Raw genomic sequence first — 18,933 nt, 5'->3', positions numbered from 1 at the left:
GGTAGAGTCCTAGAGCACTCCCTTCCTGGCTCTCATACTGGAGAATTTCAGTACCAGAGAAGCCTGCAGGTGGTTTACAGAGGAGTGGTGCAGCTGTTTTGTCCCAACCATTTAAATTACTCTATCCACCAGCAGGCCTCCCTAGCACAGGTAATCTTCCACTTCCAAGGTAGCCTGAGCCCCAAAATCAGTTTCCTTGTCCTAACAATGAACAGTTAATACTTACTACTTTGTTAATGCAAAATCCTTTAAACCGCTGGCTACACTATATGAACACATTACTACTGTAAGTAGTTTTACTGAGATAAAGCTGATGATTTGGAGTACTTCTTTCATGATACACAAGTCATGATCTAGCTCTCATTCCTGGGTTTTTACTGTAAAAATTTACCCTTATGTTCCTATTTCTATTTTTAAGTATTGTAGACAAAATTGCATGCAACTTTTTGCAGTACCTTTAATGAATTTCCAGTGTGAAGAAGCTTCTTTAAAATCAACCCTAAAAAAAAAGGAGAAAAAAAAATTTATTTGCTTTTATTCTTTCTACATTAAGTAAAATGTCAGAGTTCTCGGTCAGACTTGATAGCCACTTTTAAACAAGTCCTTGGCACTCTCCAATTTAATCTTGGTGACCTTGATACCTTCAAGCAACTGACTCAATGCCAGAAGGAAAAACAAAATCAAGTATCACCTTTCACAGCCTACTCATAGAATATTTTTCCCCAAAAACTTTTGAGATGTCAACATTAAAAGTAAATCAAGTCAGCACAATGCATAAAATCAGCATTCCCTATTTACAAACATCTCATGCCAGTTTTGAAATGTATTATTAAGAGAAAGAAAATAAGGAAAAAATATTTATAACTCCAAACTTTTCACCTGTCCTTGTTCTTTCTCAGCCACTCTTCTATTTCTATATTCCCAGATATAAATCTATACAGAAGAGTATTCATTACATTGGCAGAGGTTTTTGTCTGTTTTTTTTTTTCTTTTTCTTTTTTATTTTCCTTCACCTAGCTTGCAAAATTCTCTGGACCATATCCCCTGTTAAGCCACTTAAACTTTAAGGAAATGAGTGGCATAGTAGCCACTAATTGGTAGCTACTAATAAAAAGTAAAATGAAATGGAGAGGGAAAGGGAGAGAGAAAGAAAATAAACTTACCAATACTATGAAATTGCCACCTCTGATGAATCCTTTCAGGAAGGAGTTGTAAAATTTTCTAAAAAAAACAGAATCCAAGGATGTATGTTGCAGATATCACTCTTGAAAGACCAAACAGCCCTTTCACAAGGCTACAGATCAGAAGCTGAAGCACCAACTTAGAAAATTCCCACAATGTTTTCTTTGGAAGCATTGTTGTCCTTTCAAGGTGACCCCATTCCTATTGTTAAGAAGCCCAAAGGCTCTGACAGCCTGTCTGTAAGTCCTGCACTGGAGACTTCAGATGTTACTGCAGGTCATCTGGCTCCACTTCCCCTCTGACAGACACTACTGCTTACAGCATAGGGAATGGAATGGGACCAGGGTCTGTCTCAGCTGCTCTGGCTCACAACAGATTGCATTAAGTTATTCCACTTTCTAACCCCTTCAGGTAGGATGTTCAGCTACTTGCTTCTGTGGCACAAGCAAACATGTGCTTCAGCCTTCTCCACGGAGGGGTAATAAACCCTCATTTTTACTAAAGCAAAACAGTGAAGAAAAGACTTCTACAAATGGAATGATCATCTCCAGAAACAAGAAACAGAGCATAGTTAGTAATTCCAAAACTACCATGTAAGACTTGCAACATTTACACTAGAGGCATTTGCAACTTGTAAATAACCTGATTTTTCCCAGCTGTGGCCCTCCAGCATACCATGCAAGTGCTTCCAAAGCACAGATCACCTAATATTCCTTTATGCAGAAACTAGTGAACAAATGAACCAGCTCTTTTTCACATTTACCAATGTACCTCACTAACAAATAAATAACAACTGAATTTGTACTCAACCATGTGATAAGCTTTGATCAGCTTTTAGCCTTGCATATTTTTAAGAAACACAATCCTTGCTCTATAATTAGAAGCCTCCATCAAAAAGGAGAGACAAAAACTTCTAAGGTATTTCTAAACTACAGTGTCTGCTTAGAAATGTTCTCATTTTAGTAAATTATTTCATTAGTGTCTAATGCATCTTAATTAAGTCAATATATGCTTTCGGAAATAATACAGTAAAATGCAATTTTCAAATAATTAATATTTTTTTAAATAAGGAATTTTTTTAAAAGGATCTATAAAAAAATTCTGCAGTAGCAATCTATTATGAGAAAAATCAGAGATAACGAGCAATCAAAAGGTCAAAACCATCATGACTAAACGGAGATCACCTTTCTATGAATTGCAATGTGTATAACACACGATGGGGAAATACCACCACCAAAAAGTAATCAACTATCTAGAGACACAAAAACATCTTTTTCCAGTTTAGACATCTTGTAAAACCGCAAGTCATATTTTTATTTTTAAAACAAAGCACACAAATTCAGCTCTATGCAGAAGTAAGACAGAATGCAGTTAAATGCAAAGTGTATTTACAGATGACTGTAGAATAACAGGACTCGAAGCAAAAAATATTGAAAATATCTTACCTCAAAAATAAAAAGAATAGAATCCAATTCTTCTCTCTGAGACTTGTGACCTGGTTGCAAAAATAAATAGGCAAAACAGTTAAATATAAATAGAAGACCACTTTCATTATCAAAACAAAGATCCTTAAGTGTGTTTATACAACCATAACTTTGCACTGCTTCTACAAGTAAAAATTATACTCCACAAATACAGTTTATAGCAGCTACAATTTGCATAACTTCCTATTGTGGCATCCACAACTGGGAGAGATTAAGTTACACAATATCTTGTTAAAGAATAATTCTGCAGAATACAATGTATAACACATTAAGAATCCTCACTTTGCAACAGGGCAAACACAGACATCAGAGAAAAAATACTTTTTGCTCACCTCCACTGAATGCATATCTCACTGCTTTGCCTTCATTTGCAAAGCTAGTTCTTAGACATAGTTCTGCATGGTTGATGTTGTCATTTGTGACCACACAGAGCTTTATTTATAGCACCCTGCTTTATTTCATAACAAAGGCACAAGCATCGAGACAAAAAGAGTTCTGTCTGAAATGCTTACCTTTTTGTTTAAGGCCCACTTCAATAGTCACAAAGTTTTCAAAGAACACATAATATATATGCGAAAAATGTAGGTCAAAAAACTGTTTGAGATCAATTGATTCTGCATTGTCTGAAAAACAGAACAGAACATTATTTATATTTATTTCAAATATTCAGAGTCAACCACTACACACCATTATCCAGCAGTAAGAACTGAAGATATTTAAAAGAAAAATTATTGTTTTTTAAATAAATAACTAAATAATTAAATAAATAATTCATTCTTTACTCTGAGGCTAATGAAATTCAGTATGGCATGCCGTAAGTGCCTAGTGAATTTTAGAATGGCAAGCAGCATCTTCTTGCACACCCATTGTTTGCATGATAGTAATGCCAACAAATGCTAGTCATGAACCCTAATTGCATCAGGACTAGCACTGTACAGATGAATCTGCTTTCAATTGTTAATTTAATAGAAAGAAAGCTTGTGACACTGCCAAAACTCTGCAACAGAAAGACCATCACAATCTCCAACTGTAATTACTAAGCACAACTAAGCTTACTAAACAAAGTGGAAGAAGGATGTTAAGTGAGGAACACATCTGCTCTGCTGATAGATAATCTGGGAGGATGCAAACAGCAGCACTGGATTCCACTGCTGCCTTCTTATTCCCTCCAAGTTCCAAGATGCACTTTACTTTCTAGTCTGGCTTAGTCCCTCACATTCTTTTGATTGTGTGGTCTAGGGAAATCAGAAGATGGGATCTCAGGGATACCCTGAGGCAGAAACATCACTTTAAATATAGGGGAATGTGCTTTCTTGTGTATCCCAGGAAGCTTTCCAGACTCTCTTCCTTAACCCTCTAGATGGTTTTCTGCAAATTCCTGACAAAGAAATACACAGAAATATCCAGATTAGTTTTAAAGTGATCACTTTAAACAATCAAGCCTTAGTACAGACTGTCTAGACACTCCCTGTCCTGTTATTCAACTACATAAGACTTGAGAAACTAGGTGGACAAAACAATACCATGGAAGCACAGAGGAACAGGAAGACAGCATTTTAAATGACAAAACACTCCTCATTCAGAATACTGATGTGTAACAAACAAAAGCAAAACATGAAGAAAGGTGAGTCAAACAAAACCTTTATACCCATTCACCAGCTGTATACACTGAAACACCCTCTTTCACTGTCTTCTAAAGAAAAGCTCCTTCTAATTCTGTATTGGATCACAGAGTTTTTAACCCTTTTTAGAATGACATCAATCTTTATTATCTCACATGACTGGATATACAAATGGTAGAGTATAAAGTCAGGAACAATGAACTGAAAGGATGGCCAAAAGCATGGCTTATTTTCAGTTATATTTTCTTATACAGCTCTAAAGGACTATTAACTCAATTTTCACACAAGTTTTGCTAAAAAAGTTTCCAGCACAGCTTTAACTTTTGCTGTATCACAGCATTCTGCCAACATCTTGCATAATGAGTGCAGTAGAGCCAGGGTGCGCTTGGAGCAGATAGTGTTATATCAGCATCCAAGATCAACTCTTAAGCAAGGCAGCTCAGCTGGAAAAAACAGCGGTCCAGAGCAGCAAGGATGTGTCTGACCATCCACAGGCTCACCAAACCTGTTTGCAGAAACTGCCCCACCACCTACAGACCGGCAGCTGAACTGCTACAGTTTAGTGATGCAAATGTTAAAGGACAACAAAAACCAATTCCACTTCAAGCAAGCTGAGTGATGATTTTCAGTTGATCAGGGAAATGCACACGAAATGAAGCTGTGACTAGAGCACAGGCACAACCATTACAACCGCCTCCACTCACGGGCAGAGCCCTAAGTGAGTTCTAGGCTAGGGACAAGAAAATACCAGAAGAAAAATCAAAAGTTTGATATGGAAGGATTAAAGAAAAAAAAAGAAAGCAAGAATTGAGGCTTTCAGGAGAAAGAAGGGTGACAGAAGATATTTTGTAGTCCATATGTTTATAGGACTGTATAGGGATTGCACATAGACAGCAGTGGAATGGTTCACTCAATGCAAAGGTGCAGAAAATACTGGTTCCAAATACTGAACGAATAGGAAGCAGTTAAAGAGGGTCTCTTCCAATCAAAACACAAGAATGCTGCATTTTTGCAGACATGTTAAATGTTTTGTTTCCTGAAACAGGCCCTCGTTCTTTCCTCAGATACGGGTCAGCTCTGAAGAAGATCAACAGAAAAACCCCAAATGCCTCAACCAAATGTATTCTTTTAAACACTTAATACAAAAGTCAGGAATTTTTGGAGATGCTATTCCTAAATTCTTCAGGCAACAAACTGAAGGCTTGTCTACATAACCAGCTGAACAGTGACTGTCATTTTACCACATTATTGCATATGCACAAGTGGTACTGTGGTAAGACATTCTGCCTTTCAGTGGAAGGTGAAGTGGAATTTCAGGAGTTTGTCCTTTCTAAAACGTTTTGTTAGTTTGTTTTGTATTTATTTAAGAAAAATGTGTCAAACACCTCAAAAAGTATTATTACCACTAACACCCAATTAACATTAAAAGCATACCTTCAAAATATTGTTATAGCTTGCAAGAGTAGGAGGAGAGTAAAAAAATTCCTTGACTTTGCAATTTCTATAGCAAATGCATTTCACTCTGATTCCTTTCTAAGATCACACTTGATAGCAAAATCAAAACCAAGTTTCTAAAATTGAAACCAGTTAACACCAACTCTATTCTGTAATAAATACTATTGCTTCAGATGGAAGAAAACATAACATTTTATTTAATGGGAATTTTATTCTTTTATTAAGTGAAAATAATGCTTTTTAAAAACCCTTGCTTGTTAATGCTGAAAACCAGCTTTCCTCCTAAGGGAGGGAAAACAGTTGTTCATCTGGCAGGCTTGCCACCTACAGCAAAAGGGAACATCTGCTCATCATCAAAGGACACCTATAGTGATTCAGTAAGCTGCTGGTGCGGAAATTTGGAACCTTGCATTTGTTGAGAAGTTTGAAATTCATATTAATACCCTGACATGAATTATGGCAAGAAGGAGAAGGGCAAAAAATAGCAGATACAGCATGGAGATAATTATGTAGAACTTAAGAGGGCTTGATGTGGCCACCTGTACACATCATTCCATTTCACAGCTATGTCTGTACTGAACACAATCCACACCATGGATGGATCGTGTGCAATGCATGGAAAGATTACTGTACCATTAAAACTTCCAGTTATATGCTGCTGTTACAGCTTCCTTCCTTAAGTAAGGATTTGGGTTTTTACCTAATGTCTCTAAAATATTCAGTTTACCTCTATCCTTGTTATAAGCTAAAAAAAGCAGCTCCTCGATTTTCACGTCACAACCATTTTCTCCAACACCATCTCACTGCCTCTTCTCTATGCTCTCTCAAAGTATCATGCATGCTGCATAGATGTAAAAGTCATTTCCTCTACAAGAAGCATATCCTTTTCAGACAGCCCTGAACTGAGAATTTGCAGGAAGTTGCTCCTCTGCTTTGGCTACTTAAGTATTTTGTCTTTTTAAGAAGAGAGACATAGCCTTTTTTAAATTAATAATAGCCTTTTTTTAATGTGAAATGGGATTAAACAGAAACAGGCTTTCCTCTACAATTTCCAGTGCATTCCTAATTTTTAATTTTAAACAAAAGCACTTTATATTCTCCTACCACAGATCATGTAACTAACACAAACTAATGTACTCCTTGTGTTCTCACTTATGTCCAGACTGGGAGGAGGGAAGAATGCAGAAATAGATCTGGCACCATATGAAGCAGTTAGAAAAGCTCCTCAGAACGTGAAAGGGAAAAATGGGATTCCAAAGGGAGGTAAAAACTGAAGTTTCTACTGTACAAAGCGTAGTTTCAGTACACTAAAATCCAGATTTTTAGCATTTCATGAAAGCTGTTTGTCAAGAAAATGAAGTTTTCTTCATGCTTTACAACAGCAAGAAACACGGATCTTTGCTGTTTTTTCCTTAACAATTTTCTGTAATTTAAAAACTGGTACAAATCTGATCTCCATACTAACCCTGTGTTCAAGGGTGCTTATTTTTTGTTTTGTTTTGTTTAGACAGGGTTTGTTTTAAGTTTGATATTTTAACTGTTTACCTTTAAAGTTCTGTCCTTTGCAGAGAAGTACTAGCTTACTTGCTTTACAATATTTTAATTTCACACAGTATTGTGTCGCTTTGTGCTTACATGTCATTTTCTCATTAAAACAAACCCTGCCAAAACAGATTTTAGACATATATTTAAACTCTTCTGAAAAGAACTTTCATCAGTTCACACTGCATTGCAGAAATTAAATAAAATAGTCTGTATCATTACAGATTAAGTTGTGGCTAATTTTATGTTCTATTTTTAAGAGTTTTAGAATGTAATACTATGTTTATAAGTGAAATTGTGAGAGCACTGATTATAATGAAAACATTATCCTGTCTAATTCCAAGACTTGCTGGCTTTTAAGTCACTTTCCCTTGCCCTTACCAAAACCCTAACTGACAACTGCAGCAAACAATAACCTGGAAGACAGCCAGGATTCTGGATCTATTTCTGTAAAGCAGAGTCCTGCTGTGGACTGACACAGTCAGTATCAACCCCTGTAACAAACTGGTGCCACCACAAAGCAAAGCTTTCCATGTTCTCAATGGATAATCAAACCTATTAATTCTTAATTCTCCATGGTGAAATATTTAAGGGTTTCTTTAGAACAAAACAGTAGAGAGATTTGGTTACATAAGGACTATCTCGAACAGAAAAGAATGTAACTGAGAAAGGTTAAGTGGAAAATCTCGGGAACTAACTGGTGGCTCTGGCATAGTTAACAGACTGCCAAAGTGAAAGAGCCCTGATAACACACCACAAATGCAAATCTATTACACAAAGGCTTCATATTAGCCCTTACTGTTTCAGATCTAACCAACAGCTATTTAGCAAAAGCATTTTTAAAAAAAAAGTAATTTTGTCAAAAAAAATATTCTTGAAGGTTTTGGTACTGAAAAAGGAATGTAACTTAAAGAAATCTTCTAATGGGCTTCTATTTTGCATCAGACAAGCCTGAACTCCTGATCACAATCTTTTAGATACAAATGAAAAAAAAACCCCACAAATTAATAAGTAGGTTAACAAAACCAATGAACATCATCTGCATACAGACTGGTACAACACCAGTGCCCTACAGGAATGAGCAGAAGCAGCTGCCAGCTTCCCAAGCAAATTCTCTAACTTGCAGACTCAGAGTTACACTAGTAAACTTAAGGAATCCACAACAATTCACACATGTTCCAGAACTTAAGCTTTTATTTAAGCAACTTCAAACACTTCCACAGTAACGCACATATTTCCATCCGAACTGTCAAAGCTAAACCCACACAGACCTTTCCTTTGCAACCAAGTGGTCAGAGCCTCCCTTTTGTCTGCCCTGGAGCTTTGATCTGGCTCCAGCCCTCAGCCCTGCAGTTCAGCAGCCCTTGCCACTGCTGAACTCTGCAAGTCGAGTGTAACATTAGCCAAAATACTAAAGCAGAGCAAATCTTCCCCCTCTGCTCCTGACCAAAACATGTTCAGGGTTAATTCAAGAGTGACAGAACACGAAGCCCGAGTCCTTACACTTCATGCAATCCACATCCAGATCCCTGAGCAGTGACATGTTCTCTGCAGTTAGACCAACTACGAAAGAAAGACAAAAAAAATCTACGACTCCTGCAAAAAAATCCCCAAAACCTTGCACATCCACCGGAACTCCACGTAGCTACTTTTGTTGTAGCTCCCCATTTGCTGTCACTTTAACAATGATAAAACATTTTTCATTTATGACTGAAATTGATGATGTGCAACACCAATGAATGCCATCCAGCTGAAGCATTAGGGCTAACTGCCAGTGAAATAGATTTCTTAAATTAAAATCCCTTTAAATAAATGCAATCTTTGTTTAAGTGTATTGTTTAATATTAAACAATATATCAGAATGAATGTCCAATGCAGTCCATTTCAGTCTGTCCAATGTAATTTGACTTCTCCCTTTCAAAGACTATTTACATGAGATGTCCAGCACTAACCAATCACCAAGAAAACAAAACAAATAATAACAAACTCCCTACACTTTAGTTACTCTGTTTTCTCGCATTTTGCAAGTATTCTCTCCATGGTTCCAGAGATAAAAGAAGTATAGTTTGAGATATCAGATGCAAATAAAATAATTCACGAGACACAATGTATTTCCTTTTTCTTTACTTTGGATTAACAGATTGCAAGCCTGTATCTTCTACTCTACAACACAAAAAGTGAAAAAGGAGAGAGGAAAAAAAAAAAACAATCCAAGAAGAAAGCAAGTATCTTAAGAATTCAGCCCTATAAGAAAATTTTATACACATAGATTTATTTGATTAATTTGCACGCAGTAGGATGTTACAAAAATCATCAAATATTTAGAGATTTTAGCTTTAAAAAAAATACATACATTTCCAAATTCAGACTGAATCTTCAAATTCAACAGGGTTAATCAAACACCAACATACTGAATATCAAAATGAAAAGTCAATATTGTTAAAGTATAACCTTATGAAGGTTAACATACCTAGCTGTCTTAATTATTTGTAGAATGCTCAAAGCTCTGTTTAAGCAAAAGGACATATAAACCCAGCTCTGATGTCTGAAAGATTACTAGCACAAACTTCTATAAAAATCACAGCATTTTAGTTTTATGTTGAAATCTGATGAAACAGAGCATATATATAAGAATAATGCAATATTATTTCCACTTTAATGACCCTAAAAATTGCAATTAGCTGCTAATTGACTGGGGATTGCTTATATATATATATATTTTTTTTTTTTTTTTTTTTTCTGGAAATCATTGTACAGGCAATAGCTAACTCTGTAAGGTACACAATGTGCCTCCCTTCCATCAGCTCGAGAAGCCCCAGTGATCACACCTGCAGCACTGCAGCCTTCCTTCCAGCAAGGCCCCGCTGCTGCCACACAGACCCAAGGGAATCCCCTTCGACATTCCCGGTCAGGGTTCGGATGCTCCAGCTACTGCAGTCACACACAGTAAACACAGCTGTCACAGCATTTCCAGCACACAGGAAGACAAGACAGCAGAGCAGTTTGCTAAAAACTCAGACATTGACCAAATCAGCACCAGGGAACTGGTATGAGACTCTTAGGCACTTCCCAGAACTGAGAAGAAAAAAACCAAATGGAGCAAGGTGGGGTAAACACTTCCCTATGAGAAGAAAGGAAGACATCTCAAAAGAATAAAATCTATGAAACCAGATAGTTACATTTGTTTCAAAAAATATACTGCAGCAATATAACAATGAAAGGCAGACTATCTTTGCTCACACACTGCTAAATCCCAAGCTTTACAATCTTTACAATTTTTCTTAGCAAGAATAATATTTCTTACTACTTAGAGGTCTCCTAAAGGCTTTAGCTTCTACTAAAAAAACCTTATGCCTGTAACATGCATAAATGTGTCATATATTGTATTTAAAAAACAATTTAATCAATTCTGATTTAGTCACCTGAATTGCACAGAATTTTCTCCAGGTCCCAAATTACAAAAAAACAGGCTGAATGGAGCCAAACTGAAGCAGATCAGAGACCCAGAGAATGACACTGGACTGAAGAGCAAAGAGCAGTTATCTACTAAAGAGTTTCAGAAAAAAACCCAAAAAAACCCCCCCAAAAAAAAAAAACCAAAACAGAAAAAAACAAAACCACAAGAAATGCATTTCCCCACAGCATTCCTATAATTGATCACTAGCTTAGCATTCAAGAGCTTCCCAAGACAAAATTAATTTATTGTAACTTCAAATTTGGTAAGCCTTAATAGATGTTATTTCCTAGCCTTTCTCATATATGTTTAGGTATTTTTCACCCTCTGTCCCTACACAAAGGAATTTCAAAGCTTTCAGTGTCTTTTCACATTAAAGTTTCACTCTCATCTGAGTCAATCCCACATCTAAATCTTCTATATACTGACTACAGCAATGAGACTCCTAAAGCTGCAATGGTATTTGATATAATGGTATGTCACTGCTTCACAAAAGACACACAATTTTCTATATATCCTCATGCAAACTCATTTGCATTTTTACTAATTTTAACCTGAGTTGTCACCAATGACAGGATATTTTCCTAAAAGAATACAAATCACCGCACTCTAACCTATTCTGTAAAAGACATTTTAAAAATTTTTAAAATTCCATCTAATGTACACTTAACACATTTGTTAAAAATAAAAGTCATAGGCCTTTGTGCTATTGATCCATTTAGCTTCACATCACGTGCTTTATATTATTCAGTATCTTCTGATCCTTACTAAAAGTGGCATTATACTAGCTTAAATATTTAAGACTACATGGTGCCTGACTTACACTATTACCTTGGAGAATCCAATCTCAGTCTTGTACCGTAATTAAATTTTTGAGATTTCTCTTTGACTAGTAGACAGCCAGCAATCTACACACACAAGCACAAGCAGCCACCTCAATTCATGACTATTCTATTATTTTGGCTTACTGGAAAACTGCTGCTTTGGATGCCTCAGTAAAATAGCAGGAAAATTAACTCCCTTTCCTCTCCTCAAGTCTTAACCATGAAATCAAGGCCATATCTGTTTATTGTTGTTGACCAAAGACTAAAATGTACAGAAAAAAAAAAAAAAAGAAAACTCTGGTCCAATATGCTTTGAAGACCTACTGAAAGTATTCTAAATTAAAGAACAAGAGAAAATTCTCTCTCTTTTCCTGGGTGTGAAACTGCAGAAAATTATCTTCTGGATAGTCTTTCAGTCTCCAGTGTACAGAGGCTAAGTGCAATAAACAAAATAAATCATTTTTCCTTCAGGAAGATGCTGAACACAGCTGACCTGGGATTTCCTGCCCTATCCCCTCAGAGAGTCTGTTGGCAATAGCTAACACTGCTCCCCTGCACAGATGGGAAATATGGCAATTATTATTCTGGGGAAATGGTCATTGAGGACAAAATGATGTGCAGCACTTCACTGCTCAAGCTGTGGGATGGTGCCTTTAAGAGAAGCCACCACAGGAAGCAGTCTGTCTTACATGGGCACCTTAATTTTTTTTAAATCTGGTTCTGAAGATTAGTCAAAGAAACAATTGCAGAAGTAAAGGCATACAATTTATGTTTTGGAAGCACTTAAGGCAGCAGAGAAAGGATTAAGGCAAGGAGGTGATCACACCAGAAGACAGACAGACTTTAAATAATCTGCTGTATACTTCTTGTGATCTACAGTGGGAATATGTATGGAAATGCCTTACTCTTCTGTTCTAGAAAAAGGCCTTGTTTTTGTATCTCATGCACCTAAGAATATCTGCACCTAATAAAATCTTGTGGATGTATCCAAAACAGACAAGCTGAAGAGTATTGTTACACCTTTCCCTAATTACACAGTCACTCACACACTGTGTTCTCCCAAACTTGGAGAAAGGATATGTGGGAGCTGTGCTTCAACAGCTGAGATACACACAATGGGGGGGAGGATGGACATGAAAACATCCCCAGCCAATTTAGTCTGTCCTACAGCCAGCAAACAGGAACCTTAGATTAGATAAGAATGTCTGCTTGACATAGCTTATGGCTTGCAACTTACAGAAGTCATCCAATTATTAAGAAAGCTGAAGAAAAAAATGTTGTAAGTAAATTGCAAGTAACATAAATGGAAAATTTAGATCAGATCAAAATAATTCAGAATGTTTTGCAGACAAAAGCAAAACTAGAAATACTCAACATACTTTAGCTAGGAAATCTGAATTCAGGGAGGTACTTAGTTTCTTTAGAATGTTTTTTCCTCTTATGTTTCAACTGAGCTAAAAACCAACACAGAGCAAGCCACAGCTGGCCCAGTACAGCTAGCTAGGAAGAATGGTACGCTCTGAGTGAGGCAAGGGGCTGCATCTGACTTCTGAAGTCGCTTAGATATCTACACAACTATTCTCCATTTCAAGTCTAGATAATTACTATGTTGCAGAAAATAACTCATGAAGCAGCAGATGGTGCAATATGGGAACACCTGTTCCTTTAAACACCAATACAAAACAAGGCAGCAATAGCCGTTTTCTTTTGAAAAGAAAGAATCCAGCTTTGGAGGACAAGATACATAAATACCAGCAGACAGTGGGCAGAACCCAAAATAATCCATTCAGCACTCTGGCTAAACACGGAATGCAGCTGCCCTTGACCCAGCCCCGTTCACGTGTTGATAAACTGTCAGAAGCAACACACGCATTCACAGGGCTGAAGCACCCAAAAGATACTCCAGAGCAAGCTTCTTTTTTCAAGGGCAGCTTGATGACAATGACTTACAGATTTTTACAAACACATGCAACTCACAGCTTGGAATGGTTAACCAGATTTGTTTTTGTTTCCCCCTGTTTTTTTTCATTAGGCAATTATGCCGTATAATCACAATTTCTAATTCACTGGTCAGGTTAAATGGCAGTTCACATGGAACTGCAGCAGCCCTTCAGGGCTTGTGTGTCCTCCTTTACCAACCAGCAAACCAAAAGTGTTTTAAACCTGGCTGTACAGAAGCTCCTTCACATCTACGCTAGTGAGCACTTACTACTGTAGCTCTTACCTTGAAAATGTACACAAATATAAACTGTTACTGTAAGAACGTAAGGGAAATTGATTCAGGAGTTACAGACACCATTTGCGCTCCCCAGCCACTTTTATTCATGCGCAGCAACTGAGCACTTTGTGTATTCTAGAGAATAATTCACATGGGAAGAACACCACTTTTTCGCCTCCTTGCAGAGTTCCCAAAGCAATGCCACCTTCAGACGCACCGCCCGTGTCTCAGCACGAAGGCGGCGCTCCCGCGGGGTCCCGCGGCCGCGGCACACCGCTGCTCGGCGCCGGGCTGAGCCCCGCGCCCGCCCCCCGCCCGGCCGCTCCCTCCAAATTCCCGGTCTCTCCCACGCCGGGACCCGCGGCCCCGCTGACCCGCTCCCTGCCCCCTCCCGGCCGCTCACCGATAAGGACGCGGAGGTGCTTGAGTCGGGTCAGCGGGTCCTTGCGGGTGTCCAGCACCTTCTGCGTGGATTTCCGCACGTCCCCGTGCGGCTTCTTGGAAAACATCCCGCCGGGCCCGGCCCCGGCGCCGAGCTCCAGAGGCGGACAGCGGCCTCCGGATCTGCCCGCGCTGGGGCCCCTACATAGCCAGAGGCGGCAGCGCCGCCGCCACCTCGGCCTCCTCCCGCCTGGGACGGCGATGCGGCGCGGGCGGAGGGGCGCGGCGCGGGGCCAACTCCCCGCGGGCCGGGGCCGGGCTGGGCCTGCGCTCCCCCTCTTCCTCCCTCGCTTTCCTCCCGCTGCTTCACGACAGCCGTCAGGTACGACCCCAGGCGTCCCCATGGCAACCGCGTCGCGACGTCACGGCGGCGCTGCCCCGCGCACCTCCGAGGCGCGCCGGGCGGGGCCGCGCCGCGCGCTCCCGAGCCCGGGGCGAGGATGGGGAGCGGCACGGGAGCGGGAATGCTGCGGCTCCCTGCGCAGCCCCGCAGCACTGACTGGGGCAGGACACTGTCCTTCTGCTGTTTGTCCGTGAGATGTGAAGTTATCCCATTGCACAGCTACTCTGGCTGTACACAGACACTGCAGGGTAAGGGGGCACTCCTGTGAGCAACAAGGAAATAGAATCCAGGTGGGGACAGTATTCATCACGGCAGCGACTCCAAACGTTTTACTCAAGCATCAGTTGTGCAACAAGCAACGATGTGTCTCATAGTTCCTCTTTCCACACTGATCCTCAAAGTGCTGCAATCCTCACGCCGAGCTCCTGCCCAAGTTGCTTCTCCCCGATTTCACTGCCTACGCCTTCAGCTGCGGTGCTGGCATCGAGACCCAACCTTCAGGCACGAAGGTCTGGGGTATCCTCATTTCTTCTGTCCTCTGTTAGGATGGTCACGTCCCTTCTGCTCCCACAGCAAAGCAAATGAGCTCAAGAGAACATGTTTGGCTCAGTCCCATGCACAACCTCACAGCAAGGCCAGCAATAGCCAGGAAAGTGGATGAGGTGCCATATCAACTCTCGCTGAGGATTGAATTACTAGCATTGAAAAAGTCCCAAGTTTCTCCTAAAAGTTTGTTTGCATTCATGAGATAGAGAATCCTTGGACTTTCCAAAAGACATCTGCTGTAGTATCATTTAAGACTCTTTCCAGTGTCTCTATGCTTGGACATTTTTAAACAGTCACTGGTACTCTGTTTTGGATTGAGGATCACTTCTGTGAGCTAAGAGTCTGATTGGAACAGCTGGAGTTTTTAATATTGGAAATATTTCATTATTTGAGACTTGTTTTAAAATTCCAAGAACTGTCAACATTTACAGACGTGTCACAGAAATAACATAACCCAAGTGTTTAAAATAATGACGGATAACAGTTAATGTTAGAAGCACAAGAGCAGTGGGAACACAGTCAGCAGGGCATCAGTGTTGTCTGCCTGCTTATGTGGGCTGCCCCAAAGCATTCCAAATATTCTACCATCTCTGGAAATGAGATCTGAAGATCAGTATGTTAGGTGATAGCTAGTATTACAATTATTTAGCTTACTATAACACAGTGCATTTTAGCTCTCTAAGATCTGACAATGATACATTGATTTATGTACTTTGACTTCTAAATTTCATTAATTCTAAACACAATTCTGCATATTAAAAAACTTTGAGATTTCTTTGGATAATTTGCTTGCTTTTCTGTTAATTTTTAGATCTTTAACTCAAGATGAGATTAAAAATAATAGAGCAAGACATCACTAAAATGTTAAATGACAGGAGGGAGTGGTGTTAACCAAGATAATAATGGCTTCTATAGATAACCTCCTTGTGCAGGCACAGCGGGCAGGAAGGGCATGTTCTGTGCACAGGAAAAGCCATGATCGTGCAAAGGCTTGACTTTGAAGCATGTGACTTTGGTTCTTTGAATAAGCATGAAGGACAAGGTTAGAAAAGAGCAGGATTAGTTAGGCAGAGGTTAGGTTCTGCTGCATTCCAGGCTGCTATTACTGTGCCCAATTCTCGGCATTTCCACTTTAAAGAGAAAACTTTTAAAGTGTTTCTGTCCAGATACAAGGGGACTGACATAACTAAGTTTAACTGAACTTTTAGAGGAGCACTGTAGACAATGAAGTGCTGCAGAACTTTATTCCCTCCTTCTATTAGCTGTCATCAAGCCTGACAGAGTTCAGAAAGCATTTGGATAGTTCTCCCAGGCACATGGTGTGCCTCTTGGGGATGGTCCTGAGCAGGGCCAGGAGTTGGATTCGATGATCCTGGAAGGTCCCTTCCAACTCAGCAGATTCTGTGGTTCTGTCATCTCTACAGGGCCCCATAGGACACTTAAAGTAGTGGGGGGCTATTGGATCACATTCATACCATAAAAAAACTTCTCCCAGTTTATCTAGGATTTAAGATTTCCTAAGATTTCAGCTGTTGCCAAATACTTCAGAAAACATACAGGTATTTTTTAATATATCCTAGAGAGCACAAACCCTTCAACTGTGGCCTAATTCAACAGTTCAACATGGATAGATTATGTTTTGAATTCTTTGATACAGCTACAGATATCTAAGTTTCTGGAATTCTTGCCTTACTAATATTTACACCACATAAGCGTACGTGATTGAAAGTGAGTTAAAATTATTCAGATTTGCACTAAGTATTTCCCGTCTTTTGTGTGGGATTTTAAATCTGACCCCTTTGAGGTGTATGCACTGAAGACCTATTTGCCCACATGGTCTTTCAAGAAAAGAAGAAATTTAAAAGAATTTTTTTAAAGTGTCACAGCTTCTGATCTTTTCATATTTAGCTTCACAGTGTCCTTCCAATGACGGTTGTCTTGCTTTTGAGAAAGAAGCACTTTAAACTGTGCTGTGAACCTCTGCATACATGGCTTTGCTTGTGCAGCAAAGCCATATATGCAGAGGTTCACAGCAGGAGTAACAAATTTTTATTTAATCGGCAACTATTTACTTTATGAAAAAAGCCCCAAAACTAGATATTTAAGTTTGAATAGTCAAAACCACAGTTCTGTACAATTTAATACTCTAGTGTAACATATTGATACTAGAGATGTTTGCTACTTTCACCTAAGCAGTCAAATATCAGGATCCTCTAATATATTTCTAGTATAATAATAATGGAACAGCTAGCTGTCCCTTCAACAAAATCCTCTTCCTATGAAGATGATGATTCCCATGATTTCCCATTGCATTTGCCAACTCTGTGTCTCACAGATGAAATCTGGAATGTATATACTTTTGTGTTTAAGGGAAGGTGCTTTTCATGAGCTTATACTCTGCTTTTGTGTCATTAGCAGTGTATCAGCATTAACACCTCTGTGTTATACAAAGCCAGAACACTGCAGTCTTTCCAAGCACTGAAGATCACAAGTTTGAAGAAATTTTTCCAAGAACTACAGAAGTCATGAAGCTAGATTTCCTCCAAATTTGTTTTCTAGCCACTGAAGGCCATGAGTCACCTCCCTTCACAACCATAAGCCTTCCTTCGTTTAGTCCTCCCCTGCGTGTTCTGGATGGACAAGAGGCTGGACTGCAGTTAAGTCTTAACTACATTTGTAGTTTATCCCAAGCTCCGCCCAGGGAGGTTCCTTCTGTCAGTGGTCCATTGAGTCTCTCGGCATGACTGATAAAATGACATCATCCCATTGTGAGATGCTCTGCCCAGGGGAGAAGCCAAGCATTCCTACCTGAATATAATCTGAGATTTGGAACACCAGGAGAGCATTTTTCCATTGGATTCCCAGAGGAAGACCAGGCCCATCTACACCAGCACTGGACCTCCAGAGGAAAACTCCAGCCTTCTACAGGACCACACCTTCGCTACAGGAGGACTGCAGCCACCATTTAACGGGACTGCTACCAACACCCTGACTAACACGGTGTCCGGTTGTATTCTGACTCTGTCAGTGGTTTTTTGTATTACTGCATTTTTGTTTTAATTTTCCTAGTAAAGAACTGTTATTCCTCTTCCCATATCTTTGCCTGACAGTCCCTTAATTTCAAAATTAAAATAATTCAGAGGGAGGGGATTTACATTTTCCATTTCAAGAGAGGCTCCTGCCTTCGTTAGCAGACACCTGTCTTTTCAAACCAAGACACTGTCCCTTGGACTAAAGCTAAGTGAACACACATCCCTCTCTGGGACATTACTAGCTTTTGTTCCAAATGCTGTTTCACAAGACATGCAGAAACTTGGCATCTTTAATACTCATGCTCTCATGTAATATAAGATCAAATCAGGCAATGGCTTCAAAAGTAGCAGGGAGAGTGCAATTGGAAAAAAAAACCAAAAACAAAAACAACAAACCTCAAACCAACCAAATAAATCACCAAAACCAACAGACAACCATTACCTAAGTTTTGCTTCTTAGCATGTTAGGACTGTGTCAGCTGTGCTTAAAGAACAGAAGGTGTAAAGGGCCTGTCATGACCAGAAACTTTCATACACGTGGAAATTATTTAAAACTGGTGTAATCATTACTAATTCCTGGCCAGCAGTGCCAGAGAATTTAGACTTTTGCTATGCAAAGTCACCTCCAACTCACAATGTTTGAGTTCTAATGTAAGCACTAGCACCCATATCTGATAGGAAAGAGCTTTTGAAATGTGAATACTCTGATAGAGTGGAAGTTGCAACAACTTTTAACCAAAAGTACTCCAACACTCAACCACTGAGATGTTTTCCCAACTTCTGAAATAGT

At 39.3% G+C, this 18,933-nt stretch overlaps 1 protein-coding gene and 1 long non-coding RNA gene across 12 annotated transcripts in view; one reads left to right on the top strand and one right to left on the bottom strand.

The window, feature by feature from the left end:
- RALGAPA1 (Ral GTPase activating protein catalytic subunit alpha 1) overlaps positions 1–14,554 on the bottom strand; it is a 129,979-nt gene extending 115,425 nt beyond the window's left edge. For 5 of the 11 annotated variants that reach the window (XM_064423934.1, XM_064423936.1, XM_064423937.1 and 2 more), the window contains exons 1-5: positions 14,185–14,553; positions 3,179–3,289; positions 2,628–2,677; positions 1,164–1,221; positions 456–499 (exon numbers count right to left, since the gene is read on the bottom strand). In XM_064423934.1, coding sequence (XP_064280004.1) covers positions 456–499; positions 1,164–1,221; positions 2,628–2,677; positions 3,179–3,289; positions 14,185–14,290 — 369 coding nt within the window. In that variant the 5' untranslated portion in view covers positions 14,291–14,553. Of the gene's footprint in view, positions 1–455; positions 500–1,163; positions 1,222–2,627; positions 2,678–3,178; positions 3,290–14,184 lie in introns of all 11 variants that reach the window. The other 6 variants (XM_064423942.1, XM_064423944.1, XM_064423945.1 and 3 more) reach the window with 4 other exon arrangements.
- Positions 14,555–14,630: 76 nt separating this feature from the next.
- Positions 14,631–18,207, top strand: LOC135302917 (uncharacterized). The gene is made up of 2 exons (XR_010364470.1): positions 14,631–14,813; positions 17,527–18,207. It is a non-coding gene; the product is annotated as an uncharacterized LOC135302917 (long non-coding RNA).
- The last annotated feature ends 726 nt before the right edge of the window (positions 18,208–18,933 follow it).

This window comes from Passer domesticus, chromosome 6 (assembly GCF_036417665.1).
Source record: "Passer domesticus isolate bPasDom1 chromosome 6, bPasDom1.hap1, whole genome shotgun sequence".
Classification (NCBI taxonomy): Eukaryota; Metazoa; Chordata; class Aves; order Passeriformes; family Passeridae; genus Passer; species Passer domesticus.
Note: the sequence above shows the minus strand (reverse complement) of the source record. Positions and strands in the feature narration are given on the sequence as shown.